Source organism: Eriocheir sinensis, chromosome 8, assembly GCF_024679095.1.
Source record: "Eriocheir sinensis breed Jianghai 21 chromosome 8, ASM2467909v1, whole genome shotgun sequence".
Classification (NCBI taxonomy): Eukaryota; Metazoa; Arthropoda; class Malacostraca; order Decapoda; family Varunidae; genus Eriocheir; species Eriocheir sinensis.
This window is the reverse complement of record NC_066516.1, coordinates 16,665,163-16,685,069: the sequence shown is the minus strand read 5'-3', so window position 1 is coordinate 16,685,069 and position 19,907 is coordinate 16,665,163. Positions and strand designations below refer to the sequence as shown.

Sequence of the window (19,907 nt, the reverse complement as noted above, 5' to 3'; positions counted from 1 at the left end):
AAGGTGACCATGGGAGTGCAGGGCATACATGAGAGGGCTCAGGCTGGTCGAGGCAGCATCAAACATCCTCGGGTTTATTTTGTGTAAACCTACTGGTGGTGCTGTGTCCCACAACATCCCCAGCAGCACCACAGGATGATGAGTATGGCCCTGGCATCACCACTACAATGATAAACACAATCACGAGAAATGGCCCTCAAGTGTTATCCGTGAGACAGAGATAAGCAGCCCAGGCGTGTGGCTGTTTGTGGGGAGGGAGGAGGAGGGGTAAGCATCACCTCGGGAGTTGTCTCCAGGCAGCATCGAGCTTCAGCCCCAGCAGGCGTGGCCATTCATTGATGAGGTGATGCTGCAATTGTTGACGCTGGCACTGCCTAGGACCTAGGGATGTATTGATACATTCGTTGTTTGACTTTAGCAAGTGCCACACAAATATATATATATATATATATATATATATATATATATATATATATAATGTATGTATGACACACACACACACACACACACGTGTATCTGGTGGAACAAGTGTGCTGGTGAATGGCTGCAGGCACTGGTGCCACGCTTTCCAGTCACGACCTTGCCACCACGTGCACCACTCGAGCCACACTCCCAACACTCCGCGCCACTCGCCCACGCTCTTGTTAGTAGTGTTCTGACTTTTCCAATATTCTTATATTTAATAGAAAATACCGTTGGCCTTGCGGATAGCCCCAAAGTAACGTTAGTGACAAGTCGACACACACACACACACACACACACACACACACACACACATCTAACTGGTGGGCGCCTCCGTCTCAAGGGTCCTGTCCAATCCTAAACAAATTCATTCACTGATCTTTCGCTGTCCGCTGCTGATCCTGACGGTGCGGTATAGTGGATCATCTTACCTGCGTTTGAAATGATTGGTGCCAAGTGTGCCTGTATCGATGATCTTTACCCTTGTATACACCCCCTGGTATCCGACTACCTGTCCCAGGCACGCCTCAGTATTACAAATTACATTTGGCACTTCATAAAAGTGTAGTGTGATGTCTTTGAGATTCAATCAACCCGACCCTGAAAACTAATAATCTTAATAAAAAAATATTTAATAATAATATTGATAATTATTGTTGGTGTTGGTCGTGGTAATGGTGGTGTGCGAGGTAGGTGATGGGGCATGGGTAAGAAGGCAGAGGGACAGTACGACATTTAGGTAGCGAGGAGCTGCCCGGCCGCTGTATTCCATGAGTAGGGAGGAGAGAGTAGTAGCCTCTCCCTCCCCTGCACCTCCCTCCGCCCCGCTAATAGGCCAGCTTTTCCGCTTTCTCTCTCACGGCCGGATGCCAATTCATCCTTTATTTAACTCTCCTGCGTATCTTCCTGGGAAGATGTGCAAGGTTCCATTGGGGCGGGGGGAAGCAGGTGGGCTAGGCTGGAGAAGGTTGCAGGGGCATTTATCAAGGTGAAAGATGCTGGTAACCTGTGATAACGATCTGTGTGACCTACTCAAGCTCCACACGCTTATTGTGTCTGGCACTTCCACCATCACCGTCTCTCTCTCTCTCTCTCTCTCGCAGGCTTTCCTCCACCTTTCTCGCTACCTCCAGCTCTTGTCGCCTCCAAGGCTCCAAAAGCGTGCTTTCATTCACTCATCTCTTAGTAGCCTTGCCTTGCAACCTGTTCTCTTCAATGCGTTGGAATAAGATCTTGGAATATCTTGGGAAACACGGTGGATTTATTTTGATTAGATAAAAATTACTGTGCAGTACGATGTAGGTGTTTGCTCTGTGGTATTGATGCAAGCCAAAGTGTAATGTCTTGAGTAGCTCCGCAAAACACGTCATACGGGAGGCTCAGCATCCAGTCACCCTTATGTAGCTCGTCTGGACGTAAGGATGTGAAAAACAAAATTCCCACGGTAGACCTGCCCCATTTTTTCTCTTTGTACGTTCTTCCCCAGTAATGTTCCCGTATCTTCCTTTCTTCATGTTCCACCCATATCCATTATATATAAGTATTAGGAGAGTGTTGACTATTTTTTCCTTTTACATATCGCTCAACTTACAGCTTTGCTCTCCCGGTCGTTATCAGCTAAGAAGTGGCAACGGATGTTGATTTATCTATATATTATCTCTCCCTTCTGTAAGTCGGGTATCCGTCTCCTCAGTTATCCACGTTGTAGTGTGCCCATGGGAACCTTTTTACCTGCATCTCAAGCCACGCTCACTGCGTTAGTACTCGATCCCTCACTTTTTTTTTTTCCGTTAAGCGGAATCCCAGGGAGAAGGGAAATTGACTCCTATAGCAGTGCAGAAGAAAACTGTACTCTTATTTTGATCTTTCTACCATGAGCAGAGTAAAGCAGGCGTCCGTAGTAACCAGATTAGGAGAAACTGTTCACCTCTAATCTTTCCGTGTGCTGGAATCATTGCTGCCAGAACAAAGAGCTTCCTATACCTTGGAGACCGGATACAGCGTTACCAAAGCAAAGGACTTCCTGTACACCAGTAAGTTCCTCTATCCGCTAACACCTGGTGGTACAGTGTTGCCAATGATTGACTCCACTCGTCGCCTTACTCAGTAGGTGGGGTCCATAGGATTACTATAAAGTTGTATTTTACAGCCCTTCATAATATTGACATGAAAGCACCTTGGTTTTACATGTAAGCTCTCCAATGAGTTTCTCGTCATTAAGTCAATCGGTTCCTTTGAAATTTTCAGTGTATGAAACTATAATCTCCCACAATAGAAAGTTATTGTGATGGTGATAAGGTATCCTCCAACCTTCCTCTGCCCTTCCGTGAACCAGATGGCATGAGACTTTGAAGTAGCTCGTGCCTCGGTATGCCTCATCTTAGAAGTGTTAATGTGTGCCTTATTAGATGTGAGGAAGAACGACGAAAATGTGCTTATGAGAATTATCGTACTTAACGATTCACGTAATCACAGAGGTTTCGAGTCGGTCTCAGTGCTAAATATACTCTGCCCCAGGTAGCATTCCCACCTAGGTTTCCATTAGGCCTACGTGCCAACAGCTGCGCCAGTACCCACGACTCGCCCACGGGAGCCACGGGCCTTTGTGGGGCTTGGTGGGTCCTGAATGTTTTCATCATAGGCTGTAGACCCTCAATATTGGCCCACCTGGCTTGAGGGTGGACTTTTTGTCAGTTCTACCCAAAGCACGGATTGTGCCAATAATGGCTACATTTTTTTTTTTTCCATGACCCTTATGGATCATGTTTTGCCAGATTGGTGTAAGAATATATATATATATATATATATATATATATATATATATATATATATATATATATATATATATATATAGAGAGAGAGAGAGAGAGAGAGAGAGAGAGAGAGAGAGAGAGAGAGAGCGAGCGTAGGCACCACCACCTCATCTTATCAGACCCTCGTGAACCATCTCCGGCCGCCGTCCCTCCTCCCCTCCATCCTGCTGCAAGCCGAACCTCGCGTCACGTCCCGACCTTGGCGGCCTTGAGGGGTGAGGAAAGGAGGGTGCGTGGATATTTCTGAAGGGCGGGGAGACCAGTCACCAAGTACGGTAGGAAGGGCATGAGAGGGAAAGGGTATGAAGCCAGGGGAGAGAGCAAAGGTCAATCTACTTTTGCACCATGGAAATCTCAAGGTCGAGTGATCTTATAAATCAAATACGCTTCCAGTGCAGGATTAGTAGGCCATGTGGTGGGGGCACGAAAGGGTGAGGGTGGCGTGAAGGCATGACCACTTCCTCCTTCCACCATCACCTGTTGAGTTAGGGGAAATAAGAATGACATTTGAACGGTGGTCCGATTGCGTGAAGTTCCTAAAGGCGATATTGGCATGAATCTTCCCTCACACTTCCCCTTCCCCTAGGGTGTGAAGGGGACCCTTTCCCCTTCTTTCTCTCAAGGGGAGGGAAGTAGGGGAGCGGCTGCAACCAGAATTCGCTTTTCTAATAGAACAGTTTAAAGGCCATTATACTACAACCCCACATGTTTTTGTTTGTAAACATTTGGCACATGGCACAGTGGCAGGGAATCTTAAACTCTAATCTCGGTACACAGCACGTGCTCTACCAAGCTAGTACACTTCAATTTGTTTACCAACAGTAAGGCTCACCGAAGAGGGTTGCAATGGTATTTACTTGGGAGTCGCTCAGCAACTGATAACTGAAGTGTTTAGTTAAGTGCATGGTATTGTGTTGCCTTCGGTTTGTTGATGTTAATGGCCATTCTTTTCTTTTCAGACGCCACGCGGTGAGAAGATGGAGCGTCGACAGTCTGGCATGGGCGCCATGATGCCCTTCTTCCCAGGACCTGGAATGGGCGAGCAGCCACCCCTGCCGCCCCCGGAGATTCCTCCTTTCCCTCACATGCGGGAACGTTTCCCTAACGCCGTCTGGGGAGGTGAGGGGCCTCCACAAGGACAGTGGCCTCCACCCTTCCACCCACCTGGTTTGGCCCACCCAACGCCCATGCCCCACCCACCTCCACCACCACCACACCAGTTCAATCAGTTCGAACCTCGGCAGCCCATGTTCAACTTCCCCAGTGGGCCGAGTGGAGCGCCGGCGCCCCCTGCCCCCAGCGTGTCCGTGTCGCAGTACAATAACCAGTTCAATGGACAATTCAACGCCGGCGGTGACAACGGCAACGGCGGCTACGTGCCGCAGGGACACTTCTCCCCACAGACGCCGCAGACTTCCGTCCCCGCCTTCTCAAACGGCCCACCCAATGGTTTTTTAAGTCAAAACCAGGGAAACGGGGTAGTGGGGGGTTCATCTCCCCATCACCACCGTTTCCCCGGATCTAATGACTTCCATCAGCAGCAACAGCAACAGCAGCAGCAACAACACCAACAGCAGCAGCAACAACAGCAGCAGCAGCAACAACAACAGCAGCAGCAGCAGCAGCAACAACAACAGCAGCAGCAGCAGCAACAACAACAGCAGCAGCAGCAACAACAACCAGGTGGCATGTTCAAGTCACCGATGTCATCACCAGCAGTATCTGCCCCCGAAGCGTCACCGGTGACGGGAGGCTTCACCATGACAACGCTTCCGTCACCCCATGCCCCTCACACTCCTCATGCACCCGACCACCCAAACGAGAAGCCTGGGTACCCGCCGCCTCCCCCCACGCAGAGTTTACTCGGCTCTAGAGTGACTGCGGGCGGGTACTCGGGTCAAGCCTTGGAGGGGGGCGCGGGCGTGCCACAGGGCAGCCCGCACGGCTCTGTCAGCGTCCAGAGTCGACTAAAAAACATGATAATGTCTCGGCAAGGTGGAACCTACTCTGGAGGGAATGTTGATTCTCCGCCTCTTGGAGAGGTGCATTTTTCGGGTCATGTGGCCGCTGTCACAAGTGTGGCCAATGCTGAACCTGCACAGATGCACGAATCCCTAAAAATGGCTCAGAATTTTTTAGCCTATAGGACTACAGAGTCTGGCCCGGGCTCTGTAGTCCATGCTAACAGTACTGATGTGAAGGGCGGTGTGGAAACCACGATGGCCCACGCCAACACTGGTGGTAGCAAAGACAAACACTTAGATGACGGGACCCCTCCGTTGGGGACACCACTTGCGCCACAGTGTCAAAATAGTGAAATAAAGACAGAAAATATTAAAATTAAGGAAGAGGTAAAAGAAGAAGTGCAGATGAAAAGTGAATGCAATGTTTTAGAAGGAATGGAAGTAAAAGAGGAGTCGGAAGTCCCTGGTAGTAGCATAGCCCCGAAGCCGCCAGACCAAGGGGAGCACAAGCCGCTGTCAGATCAGCCAGAGTCCGTGGGTCGTCAACAGGACCCCGGATGGAAACTGTCCGTGTACGACTTCCCAGACAGTCCAGATGCCAACCAAAGCCGGCAGGATTTTCGGTTTGGCAGGGTCAGGGGGGCAGGTCCGTTTGCGTCTCGGCCTGCGTGTGCTAATGTGTCCGGAGCAGGTTTGTCACCACTCCGGCCACCCACCCCCGCCGGGCCTCAGCCACCTCGGCCGTCCCCTACAACATCTGGGGGTCATAAAAGGCCCTCGGGGTCCCCTGCCTCTGCCAACCAGTCTCAGAAAGTCTCTCTGGACTTTACCTCAAACACAAACTCAACAACTACTGTCACGAATTCCCAGACGTCGTCGTCGCCACCTAAATCAACGTCAGCCACCAGTCATATCAAACAACAGCGACAAAGCTCTGTACACCAAAAACAACAACTACAGTCACCTCTGTGTCCATCCCATATTTCAGACAGTGACCAGGATACATGTGCACTCAAGAAAAACCCTCTGCAGCCTCAAGTACAAAACTGTCAGATTAACAGCTTGCCAGGAAAGCACCTCAATGGCTCACAGATGGACAGTTGTGGACAGATGAAGCAAAACTTTCAGCATCATCAGATGCAGCAGCACTACCAACAGCAGCAGCATCTACGGCAGCAACAACAGCAGTCTTTCTTGCAACAGCAACAACAGCATCAGCTGCTACATCACCAACAACATCAGTTCCAACAACAACAGTTTCATCAAGAACAACACCAGCTGCGTCTTCAACAGCAGTGGCATCAGCAGCGACAACAGTATCAGATGCAGCACCATTGGCAACATCAACAGCAGTTACAACAACAGCAGCAGCAAATGCAACAACAGCAGCAATTGCACCATCAACAGTTTCAACAACAGTTACAACAAAAACAACAAAAAATTCAAGAGTTGCAAGATCCACTGCAGCAAATGGAGTACACAGTTAACAACCAAGAGCAACAGAAACAAGTGCAGCCAGAACCAAAGGAAACTAAAAAACAAAAACAGAAGAAGAACCAAAAACAGAAAAAGCAGCAGCAACAACAGTTAGCACAAGAAGCAAAACAAGAGGCAAATAAATTGCTTTTGCAACAACAACAACAACAACAACAACAGCAGCAGCAGCAGCAGCAACAACAACAACAAGAACAGCAGCAGCAACCACAACAACGACAGCAACAACCACAACAGCATAGTCAGGAACAGAAGCAAGACGAAATTCTTAATAATAATCAACCACACGATCACCAGCAGCAACTGTTGATGCAAAAACAGCAGCTGCAACAACAGCAGCAACAGTTGCAGCAGCAGCAACAACAATTTCTCATGCTTCAGCAACAAAAGCAACAGCAGCAGCAACAACAGCAGCAACTGCTTCAACAACAACAACAACAACAACAACAAATGCTGCAGCAACAGCAGGAACAGCAGCAACAACAACAGCAACAAGGGGGTCCCGGCAGTCCTGCAGTATCACCACCGTCGGCAGAACAGTCAGAGCTGGAGGCCCTGAAGGCTCGCCTGCGCCAGAACGAGCTGGAAATCCCTCGCTGTTCGTGTGTCGTACCCCCTGGTGAGTACTGTGCATCGCCTCCCCATTCTTTGCGATGCTGCCTGCTTCTCAAGCCCCCCCCCCCCCATCTCTCTCTCTCTCTCTCTCTCTCTCTCTCTCTCTCTCTCTCTCTCTCTCTCTCTCTCTCTCTCTGTTGGGTGGGTGGGGGGAGGGGGGGGTGCATGTTGCATCTAACGCCAAAACAAAGTTTCACTTAGCATGCTTGAGTGTTGTCGGTTTGGTTATCTGCATAGATTTTATCTGCCAAGCTGAGCTGTCAGAGTGGAGACAGATTACTGTTTTCACGTAGGTGTACAAACATGGTTTGTGTATAGTGGCAGACACTAATTATCACACGAAAGTACTGAACGATATTTGCTTTTAAAAAGTCTCACTCAAGCTAGTTGAGGGTGTAATTTCATATTTTTCCAGTATATTTTGAGGATCATTCAACACCACCTTGAGATCCAGTGTTTATGAGTATGTAGCATGGTGCAGCTCTTCACAACAAATTTTAGGTGATATGCAATTTTTCTGTCATGCGGCACTCCACCGTTTTAGATAATTTTTTCCAATTTATTGGTCATATATGGTTTGAAATTACTATTAATCATAATTTCAGTATTTTTGTGTGATTGGCTGTAGTTTCTGCTGCACCTGATATATGATTTTATTCATAGTTGAAGTGGTTATTTCAAAACTGGTGCGCCATCTTGAGGTTCAGTAGCTGGTGATGCAGGGCGGAGCATGGAGGAAAGTGGCATGAGCATGCAGGGAGGACAAGACACAACTGTGGGAAAGGAAAGGCGCGTTTTGAGTCTTACCTCATTGACCGCTTGGAGTGAGGTTGTGGTTAATATGTTTATATGGAGGTTGCACATCATGAAACTATACCTTTTGGCAAATATATCGTGAGCTTCATTCGTAGTACTGAGGTGACGCGATGGATAGGACTCCCACTGGGCAAGGCACAGCACGTTCCTAACGACCCCCGGATCGATAACTTACTTTGCAGCAGACCAGAGCCTCGAGCCCTCGAGGCACACTGTTCCGACGCTCTTTCTCGGGCTTCACCTCATCTTAAATCGATCATTGGTAAAGGAGCGTCTCCTCAACGACACTAGCAGCCTAGACATATTTGATGTTCCATAAGAATATACAAGGATCGAGTAATGTTACGTGTAGCAAGGCCTAGGGGGGCTTTCATCTCAGTCCGGTGTGAGGGTCGGGATGAGGGCGCGTGCTGGGCGACACGTGCCGGGCCGCCTCTCCTGCCACGCTTTATTGCCCAGATATCGATTTGCAGGGCTCACACTGCTGCCCCGGGACGTGTATCCTCCCTCCATCAGGGCCCCAGAGTAACGCCAGTTTTGTTGTACTGAGTATGGTAGACTACAGTAATGTTACACAAACACCCAGGCGAATAATGGAGAAAAATCAGAATTAGGTACATGATAATATAAACGATGTGTACTTTGCCAGGCATGCACAGAAATATTATCTCAGATTGATGTTTCGAGTGGCAGGCTTACCATGAACGCACCCCCCACCCTCCTATCTCCCCCTCAGCCACTAGCCCTCCCCGCCATACGGCAGATGCATGTATGTCCCCCACGCGACGCGGCAGCGGCGGCGTCCGCTTCCTGTGTTCAAAAAATATGCGGCTGCTGTTAGTTATTTTGTGATCAAAATAGTGATTACTGTTAAGTGTGTGTGTTTGTGTGATTATAAATATATATATATATATATATATATATATATATATATATATATATATATATATATATATATATATATATATATATATATATGTGTGTGTGTGTGTGTGTGTGTGTGTATTCATTAGTGTTGCCTGCTGCTGTCCATTTCTGTGCTTGCATACCTCATACTTTTCAGAATAGGCTACATACACTGCATGTTTTTTTTTTTTTTTTTTTTTTTACAATAATAAAACCAAGAAGAGTTTAGTGCTGATGGATACTGTTACCATATACTGTGTGCTTATTTCAAGCAGTTAATGTATTGATGTTTATCAATTTTCGCTTATACTGCTTATATGTTACTATTGCTTAGGCTCTGCTTTGAATAGAAACATGTGCATGGGTGCCTGGACCTGATCACTGCTAGAAAGTAAGTTGTCATCATCTGAATGTCTGTGCATGAGTTTTGAATGATGCAGTAATTATATATGTAAAAACTTCATATAAAGGGAAATATATTCCTTCATTTATTTTAGTACTACTTTTTATACTGTCATAAAGCTTTGATAACAAATTTTCAAACAAATATTTAAATTTCTTGTCCTTTTGTTATTTTCATAGTTGTATGTGCTGCAAGATTTATGTGTGTAATAATTAATTTTATGGTTGCAGGAACCCCAGATCCTGGCCCTATCTACTCCCACCTTGGTGCTGCCTCTTCCCTGCCTGAGTTGCGGAGCAAGTTAGAGCAGCATACAGGACAGACGGGCAAAGCCATTAGAATAGAGAAGGTTATATACACTGGTAAAGAAGGAAAAACCGATGCTGGCTGCCCACTGGCCAAATGGGTTAGTATAAACTTTCACTCTTAATGAGTATTTTATTGGTCCTTTACACAACTTATATTTTGATACATATGGAGTAAAATAAAGTTGCTAGATATTTATGTATTATGCTAATGTATTTTAATAATTTATTTTTAAGTAATTAAAATGCCTGCCATCACATACTTACACAGTCTTCAGAATTCATTGGCTTTTATAGGGAATTACACTCTTGGTTACAGATTTTCCATATTGAATTATCATCCTTCATTAACATCTGTAGCTCACCAACTTATGCAGGCGTGTAGAAGCCTTGCAAAACACTTCTACATTAAAAAATGGAGTGTGTTTAATTCTTAACCTCATTTTTTCTATAAAGTTTTCACATTCCTCTCATTTCAGATCATCCGCCGTAGTGGTCCAGAAGAGAAGACTCTTGCTATGGTAAAACACCGACTAAAGCACACTTGCTCAACATCCTGGATAGTGATTACTCTTGTCGCCTGGGAAGGAGTTCCAGTACATATTGCTGATGACTTGTACTCTACAATGGTCTACAAGCTAAACAAATTTGGAACTCCTACTGAAAGGAGGTAAAATTAATGTTTCTTTTATAGTTTTATTTTCTTTTAACTGATAATACTCAGCAAAGTTTTTTGAACCAGGGGATATCAGTAAGACCTTCAATGGTTGTAGTGTTCAGACTACTCTAATGAATTTTCACTTTTTGTAATTTTACTATAATTACAATGGTTACAATCACACACATGCCCTCAGGATGAGGAAGTTGAGTGTCAAAGAGCTATATTATGAGCACTTTATCATTATTGGTGCTCATCATATTGTGAACAAGTATGAATGGTCTTGTATTCAACAGAATCACTGCTGCTTTTAGGCCATTACTGTAAGTGTTGGAGATAATAATAATTATGTACCTTGCTTTACAGATGTGGTGTTAATGATGACCGCACCTGTATCTGCCAAGGGCTGGATCCAGAGACTTGTGGTGCTTCATTCAGCTTTGGTTGCTCATGGTCCATGTATTATAACATGTGCAAGTATGCACGCAGTAAAACTGCAAGAAAGTTCAAATTAACAGATGAGCAAGAGGTATGTGTAAACTATTTTGCAGATTTTAAAAGAATCATTAATATTAATGTGTAATTTTTCTGAGATGGCATTTATGCTTGAACGATATGTATTTATTTATTTTCCCTATGCTTCATCTCATCATTATCTACATAATCATAATGAGGAAAAATGTCTTTTCCAGGAAAGCGAAATAGAACACAAGATACAAACTCTGGCCACTGTCTTAGCGCCTGTGTATGAAAAGTACGTTCCTGAAGCATACAAAAATCAAACAGCCTTTGAGACTGACAGCCTTGAATGTCGCCTGGGCTTCAAAGGGGGCCGTCCATGGGCAGGGGTGACAGCCTGTGCAGACTTCTGCGCCCACTCCCACAAAGATAACCACAACATGAACAATGGCTGCACTGTGGTGGCCACGCTAACCAAGCACAGAGGGTTCAGCAAACCGGATGATGAGCAGCTCCATGTATTACCTCTGTACATCCTTGATGCAACCGGTGAAGATGGAACACCTGAGTCTTTTGAATCCAAAGTTCAGTCAGGTGCTCTTGAGGTGCTTTCAAAGTAAGTCGGAATGCTTTTTTTTTGTTTTTTTTTTTTTTCTGTAATGCTTAAATAGGAAATTTCAGACTTCTCACACTTGAATGAAAATTAATCCTTCACTATGATGCTCAATTCAAACAATATCTAATTATTTTTTTATTAAAAGTATATTTGAATTGAATATCAGTAACAATCTGTAAATAACTTGACAAATTATTGATAGAACTGTACATTTCAATTAGAAAAAAGTAAATTACATTAGATGTAATTTTTCCTTTTCCTTTCCAGATATCCATGCGAAATACGACTCCGAACAGAACCACTTCTATCCTGTCGGGCAAGAAACTTACTCGCAAGAGGCTTGCCCCTTCCAAAACGAATCAAGGGTAGAGGAAGAGGGAAAACAAGAATCACTTTAGGAAGAGGAAAAGAAATAGATGGATTGACCACCTCTTCCCTTGATGCAGACTGTGGCAATGTACTGGGACTTGACCTTGACTGTATGTTAAATGGCATTGACTTTAGTGATCCAGATGATGTTCTGAGCAACTATGGACTCAATGGTTCTGATTATAATTGGGTATTAGAAGTTGGGCCAGATAATGATTTTGGACTCTCTTGTGATTTGGACCAGATAATTTCAAGTAAAAATGATAGTACAAGCAGTGATGATGTAGCATCTTCCAGTGAACTATTAGTGGACAGTAATATTCCTGAAAGTGAGAAGGGCGCAGAATGTGTTGCAGCTCCAGAAAGCCAGATAAACCAAAGACTGAGTGTTCCAACCACTGGGCAGATGTCAACAGCTGAATCTCATTGTGGTTCAGGTGAAGTTCCTGTTGGGTCAGTTGGAAGTTCCCCTAAAGCAGTGGTTGGTTCCCAGGTATCTCCTGTAGTACAAGGTAGTGTCCACCAGGCAAATTCTTCAATGCCTCCTCCTCAGTCTCCAGCTCCTAAAAGACCCTATTCTCCTCAGTCCATCAACTCTCCCATTTCATCATGCTCCACCACACCTCTACCACCTCAGTCTGTCAGTCCTAGTGCATCTCCTCTTCCATCTCCCACTGTGTTTTCAGTTCCTCAGTCCACTAGCCCATGTGCATCACCTCTCAGCTCACCATCAGCAAGGTCTGTCACTCCATCTAATCCACAGACATCAGCAAGTCCATGTCCCTCACCACTTCCATCTCCATACTGTAAATCATTCACGCCTCAAAATCCACCACAGTCAATGACTCCCAGTATTTCTCCAATTCCTTCATGTGTCACTGAGTCAGCAACGCATTCAAATTGCACACAATCACCTCAGAGTTGCCCATCTCTTATGGCTTCCCCTGTGGCTCCTGTAGGAGTACCAACTCCACACGAGTCTCCCCAAGGACAGGCCTGTCCTGTCAGCACACCACTAACTCCTGTCTCATCACCAAAATCTAGTGGGCAAGGGACTGCCAACACTCCACTATTTCACCCCACGAGCATCCAGCAGCAACAGTGTACAAATAAAACAGAAAATCAGCATTGCAATTTCAGCAAGATGCAGAATGAACAATATCATCATTCTTCCCAGACTCCACAAAATACTCATTCCACTCCATGCAGTATGCCACATGTGATGCAAAATGGTATTGATCCAGCTCTCCAAATGCACTATATAAGTACAAATCAATTTAGTAGGGGACCAAATATGCAAGAAACAATGCCTTTCCATCAAGATAGATTGAACAATAATCCTTTCTCCAACTCAACCAGTGAAGAAAACCCCTTTGGTGGTGAGCAGCATTACAAACCCAAGGAACCTGAAACTGTAATAAGAAACAGTGACAACATTGAAAATTTTCATGATCCTGATATTGGAGGTGTATCTATTGCTCTGACCCATGGTTCGGTGCTATTTGAATGTGCCAAACATGAACTACATGCCACAACTGCACTCAGAAAACCTAATAGACGTGATCCACAGAGAATTAGCCTTGTATTTTATCAGCATAAGAACTTGATATACAGAAATCATGGATGGGCTAGATTTGAAGAAAAGATGGAAAAGAAAAGAAGTGAAGAAGAAAGATTGATCAAAGAAGGTAAATTGAAACCTTCTCCAAGGAAAAAGAAAAAAATGATGAAAGATGGTTTTGTGTTCCCAGAAGATTGTAGTAATCCAGTGGTGAAAACAGAGCCTGATGTGCAAAGAATGAATGGTGTTACCCAAGTGAGGGAAGATTCACAAATGAGTCCAGCTCATAATGAAGGACATGGCATTGGCATGGGCAACAGAGTTGGACATCCAGAGGGTCACCAACTTAACAGTAAACCTGCCACTGTTTACAGACCTTCTGGGATGAGGATTCCCAATCACCCAGATCTCAAGTCTCCTCCAGTTAGTTATGCCCTTTGTAACAAAAATCTTCCATCTGGTATGGAGAGCCCCAGAGCTTACAGTCCCACTCAGAAGCATGGTGTTTCCTCTCAAGCTGGTGCCTACTCTATGGCCTCACACCCTGCTCACTTAATCACCACTGCAGCCCCAACCCTCAGTGTCCACATGCAGAAGCCACAAGTATCACCTGATCACAACTACACTGGGGTGTTAAATATGCATGAAAATTTCTACAGAGAACCCAGAAGACCTCCGTTCAATGTCTCCATGCAAGAATTTAATCCCTATAGCTGTGGGCATAACCCAGACTCGTTTCAAGCTACTTGTCAACAAAATCATGCTTCTACAAACCAGAATAATAGCATGAATAATATCCCAGTGACTAGTTCTCAGAATGTTCCAAACCATCTCCACAACCCAATGACAAGCCCAATTCAAAATCCTCTGCCCAGTCCTCACAGTAATCCCATGCAGAGTCCCTATGGCACTCCCATGCACAGTCCTCACATAAATTCACTTCAAAGTCCACACACTAATCCAATGCATAGCCCTCTAGGCAATCCAGCTCAGAGTCCTCTAACTAACCCAATGCTAAGTCCACATGGAAATCCTCACCCATCTCCCATGTTGAGTCCTCATACAAACCCCCACAACACCCCAATGCCAAGCCCTCATGGAAATACTCAAGTTGTACCCATGCCAAGTCCGTACGGCAACTCCCACAACACACCGGTGCAGAGTCCCTATTCTAATCCTCAGAGTACACCAATGCCAAGTCCTCATGGAAATCCACATAGTACACCCATGCAAAGTCCTCACATCAATTCTCAAAATACTCCACTGCCCAGCCCCCACAGCACTCCGATGCAAAGTCCACATTCTAACCCTCACAGTGTCATGATGGGCCAAAATCCTGGTTATCCAAATCAAGTGTCTCAGCCATCATATGGATTAACACCTCCATACAGCCCAGGGCCTCATGGTTCTATGCCACATGGAACCCCACTTCCTAATTTTACTAATGTTTCCAGTAATTATAATCCATTGACTCCACGAGCACCTCCTGTCCACCCAACCCCCACCTGGTCAGAGACTAGATATGCTCCACCTTTTAGAGTGACTGGACCTTACAGTGAATGGCAAGGGAGTTGAGAGTGTGGTCTCAAATTTCCTAAATCTTGTTATTCTTGATTCTTGCTGTTACTGTGTTACTTTTCAAATGCCGTGTAACTTTAGTATTTGGCTGTGAGCTGGCTATAGAAGCTCAAAATATGGTAGCTGCAGTGTTACTGGTCACAAAGAGTGAAAACTTATTTTCTGTTCAGATATAGCACTAGTCGATATTTATTTATTTGTGACTGAAAAAATGAAAGTTGTTTTTGAAGAGAAACTATGAGTGTACAGTATGTAACCTTTTGCCATATCACAAGCCATTACTTGTGTAATGATCTCATATGAGTGAAAGATGTCTTGTAGAACGTTTGCTGAAAATTCTCTTTTTTATTAAAGAATCAGTTGTATAGTTGTAAGGTAGTTTTACCAGAAGTGTTGCTTCTTAGATGGCTTATTTATCATTTTTTCCTGTATATAGTATGCAGACTGTTTAGTTTTAATGTAAGAATTTTCATATTTCTGATCATTGAATTTAAACTAAATGCAATGCATTTTTTTTCTTTCGAAAATTAATAATGTTGAATCTACCATACACAGACCAGAAGTCTGTATATATCTGGTGATTTTTAATACTCAGAAGTGTTCTCTGAATGGTGTGGGGAATAATCAGATGATTGCTCAAATATTCTCCATTAATATTTGAATTTATTTTTTTGGAAATGAAGCACTTTTAAGCCAAGATGATGACTAGTCTATGCAAGGCATTTTTAAGAAATTTAGCCACGTACTTTATTTTTCTTAGGATAATTACTAACGTATTTTTGGCCAAAAGGAAGGCCTTAATAATGTTATTGTTTTAAGGACATACAGACAGGATCATTAAGTACATACAAAGTACACCCATTCAGATTCTCACCTCTTAATCTCAAAAACATTACAAAGCAGTTGTGGACACATCCCCAGCCCAAAGTACCGTAATTGCACCAGAAGGGCAAGTCATAAGTCTCTGTAGATCACGTTCCGTTGGAGAAGACTGGCTTCTGCCAGCCATTTGAACATTTTTATCAGTGTGCCTGTAACAAGGCTTAAAAACTGGAGATGATGGGCAACAGGAGCGTGATGTATATGGGTCTTGTCAAGCAACAGTCTAGACTAAGTTGCCAATGGGCATAATTTGATTGAAGCCCTCCACATGCATGCAGCCAAGACACAGACTCCTTCAGCAGCATTTTCAGTTGATCGCAAACGATCTAGTAACTTGATGTTCATCATCTGCTTTTTTTGTAGTATTTGTTTTTCCTTTGGTTTACCACAAAGGTCTTTGTTATATTTTTGAAAATTTGAGATTATTCTTCTACCTCTTTATAACATTTAGATATATAACTATTTCCAGCCATTCATAATAATTTTATCTGATGACTGTTGCGGAAGTCTTGGATTGGCTACATAAGCCTCTGTCGCCTTACTATCATCATCTCTTGTACAAATAACTTTTCTGCAATCTCTTCCTTCCTTTACTTTTTCTATCAATTATCTTGACAAATGAGGTGCACTAGTTCATAATCACCCTTTAGGAGTAAAAAAGCTGTAATTTTTGGATAATATTAACCCTGTGCTACATGCAAAAAGAGAGTGAAAAAATAAGCCTGAGAATCTTTTTGTATTTTTACATGCATTTTGATACTTTTATTGAAGGCAAAAGTGAAGTATTGTTTTGTAGCAGTACCTATGAGCGGGATGTAGAGAGGGGTTGGGGTGGACCCACTGGAATGAGCTCTGTTGATGACATGTATTTTTCATCCTACTGTTTTTTTAAAGTGGCATTGTGAACTCTAGGCAAGATAGACTTCTTTTCTCACCGGGTTGTTTTAATGTCCAAAGATAATTTAATGATGTCCAAACCATAAAAAAAAAAAAAACGTTCAAAGTTAAAAGCAACTGTGTGGTGATTGCGGTGTTTGTAGAACTCAACAAGGTCTTACACTTCACCTAAAGTTGCCCATCTGGTCATATATACATTGCCACTGTTGCCTTCCTTCCTGGTGCCCTAATGTAGTAAGTAAACAAACGCTTGATTGTCGGATAAGTCGTGATGCTGGATTTTAAAGTACAAATTAAATACCACCCTCATTCTTAAGTTATAGTGGCACTCCTCTTTACACCCCGCAGGCTTAGTTGAGATATCTTTGAATATTTCTGTCTGTCTCTTTCCTATATAAATAACCACTATCTGTTTTTCCCTCTTATGGCCTAGTCATATGTCTGTCGCAGAACCCCATTTTTATAATTCCTGTTTCATCCCATGATCATAAGGCAAGATGTATTTTTGTGACATAGGAATTGATGTTGTCCGATTATGTCTGGCATATTTGTCATGTTCACCAAACAACCACTGGTACATAAGGCTGTATAATACATAAGGTTTGGAGTTTTGTTTGTTTCATGCATGCTACAGTATATGGGCCATTATTGTCACTTGAAACAAATAATGAAATTATCCTCCCTATGATGAAGTGTGTAAACAGTCACTAGAAACATAATTTTGTATTCACTCATTACTATGAAATGATTCTATCTACATACTGTGCTGTAACCCAGCAGGCATATGATGGTATTGATGCCAATGTGACTTTGGTATAATATATCAGTATTTGATGAATGCTGGCATGACAGAGTGTTCGCAAGGAAAGTGCACAGTCTTTATTATGCAATCTTTGTTTCCTGCTCTTTTGTCACAGAAACACACCAGTATTATTCATATATTTTCACGCTGTTGCAGCTGTTTTTAATTTGGGGTTTCTGTGATGAGGCAGACTGTCTAATTTAGATATAACAAACTTCTTGGCTCCCACTCCAGTTACCCTTATCTGACCATAAACAACAAAGCTGGAACTCGAATTCAAGGATAGGAGAAAGCAATGATGATGGCAGTGTTACTGAATAGATGATAAAGTCTCATGCTTGTACATACTTTATCTTTAAGGTAGCCAACAGTTATTATGTGAGGGAGTGAACAATGATGAACCTTGTGAAGGGTTACCATTATGTAATTTCCAAAATAGAAACACATGGGAAATATCATTCATGGTAATCATGTGCAAGATTCATGATGTTGATTGCGTCACCATTATGAATAATGATTATAATCAATGTGCCGATAGATATGCTCTTTTTCCCTTTGCTGATAATTATGTTCTGTTTAGATGCAATAATATATAAAATTGTTTGTGAAGTTTGTCAACACTCCACTGTTCGTTTTTACCATATTGAGGTAGTCCACAATAGCGAAGAATTCTGTAAGAATTCCAAGTTCAGTGCTCTCCTAAGGTCGCCTTTGCACTGATAAAGTAATTCATACATTTTTCTTGTAGCACATGTGACAATATTAAAACCTTGAACCCTAAAGATGTTGCATTGAAACTTATCTTCTTTCTATTATGAATAGAAAAATAAGTTTTACTGCAATAAGGCAGGTTCAACACAGTAGAATTTGTCACGCGTTTGTGGACCAGCCCTATACAATAGTACCGCATGGCCCCCACACGTGGCCTGCGGAGCCCCACCAGGTACCCCCCAAAAAAGGACTGTGGCTAAGAGGCTGGTCATGGATAGGTACTGGCAAGGTAATGGTATGGAGGTTATGGTACCAGCAGCCAAGAGTGCCTCGCAGCTGTGGGTCTGAGTGTCCCTCCCCAAGTGAGTTCAGTAGTTTCAGAGACTTTCAATATGGCAGTTTTTTTTTTTTCTGTAGATAACTGTATTGGAAATCCCTCTAATGGTCTGAACTATCTTGTACCACACAAAGAATGTATTCTTGTTGACTGTTGCATGTTAATGTGCCAACATTTTGGGTCTCTCAACTGAGCTACCAGATAATCAAAGTTGCCAGATGCCTATAGATTTTTACACTATGTAAACAACCCAGATTGTTATTATTAGCCTAAAAATCTATACTTTAACGAGAATCTCGCCGGGACCCAACTACCACTCAGCCTCGCTGTGGTGCACTGATGGTTGCGATAGAGTTAGTATACTAGAGTAGCCCAAATGTAGATGGAACATGTATCAATAATTATGCTGTCTATGTTCTCATCCTCAATAAATGATCAAAACAAAGAACACCTGTGGTGTTTAAATAAGCACACTACTACTAATCACCTTAGCCAGCATGCCATATAGAGTGGCCCTCAGAGTTTTGGTTCCTGTTGCAGAGTGGAGATGTATTTGCTGCGAAGTGGTAAGCTGTTTAATGCAAAACCTAATTATAGAGAAAAGAGAAGCATGGAACTGTCAAAGAAAAGAACTACATAATTACGTTCTAATGATCACACGTCACATCAACAGATGGACAGATATACGGTCATCCTATTTTCAATAGTGCCACATAACCTCGTGTGTATATATATATATATATATATATATATATATATATATATATATATATATATAATATATATATATATATATATATATATATATATATATATATATATTTTTTTTTTTTTTTTTTTTTTTTTTTAGGTGCTGCCTATAGCGCCGGTAGACTGTCTTGAGGGGAATCTTGGGCAACCCCAGCCCGTTAGTGGCCCAGGAGAATTTTATTTATAGCGGCTACCGTGATGTATGACTTGCTTGGCCCATGCCACCCCCCGGTGCTCCACTTAATTAAACGAAGTCGCTGAAGTTAGGGTTAAGTGAAGATTGGATGGTAAGTGGGTAATCCTCCGCCACTCGGCGATGCTTTGAAAATCAACCTGTTTCGGTGGGACTCGAACTTAGGTCCATGGGGTCTCCACGCCCGCACACTAACTACTCGGCTATCGCCTCCCCACATTATCTAATTATATAGCCTATTTATTAACTCACTAAATAGTTACTGACAAACATGAGTCTACAGTCTATAATTTCCAATTGTAATTTGTGTCAAGGA

At 43.2% G+C, this 19,907-nt stretch overlaps 1 protein-coding gene across 7 annotated transcripts in view; it reads left to right on the top strand.

The window, feature by feature from the left end:
* The window catches only part of LOC126995607 (uncharacterized), a 198,522-nt gene extending 179,424 nt beyond the window's left edge, over nt 1-19,098 (top strand). For 5 of the 7 annotated variants that reach the window (XM_050855306.1, XM_050855304.1, XM_050855305.1 and 2 more), the window contains 6 exons: nt 4,235-7,352; nt 9,704-9,879; nt 10,258-10,448; nt 10,803-10,965; nt 11,129-11,511; nt 11,779-19,098. In XM_050855306.1, coding sequence (XP_050711263.1) covers nt 4,235-7,352; nt 9,704-9,879; nt 10,258-10,448; nt 10,803-10,965; nt 11,129-11,511; nt 11,779-15,016 — 7,269 coding nt within the window. In that variant the 3' untranslated portion in view covers nt 15,017-19,098. Of the gene's footprint in view, nt 1-1,437; nt 2,496-3,372; nt 3,491-4,234; nt 7,353-9,703; nt 9,880-10,257; nt 10,449-10,802; nt 10,966-11,128; nt 11,512-11,778 lie in introns of those variants that run through there. The other 2 variants (XM_050855308.1, XM_050855309.1) reach the window with 2 other exon arrangements.
* The last annotated feature ends 809 nt before the right edge of the window (nt 19,099-19,907 follow it).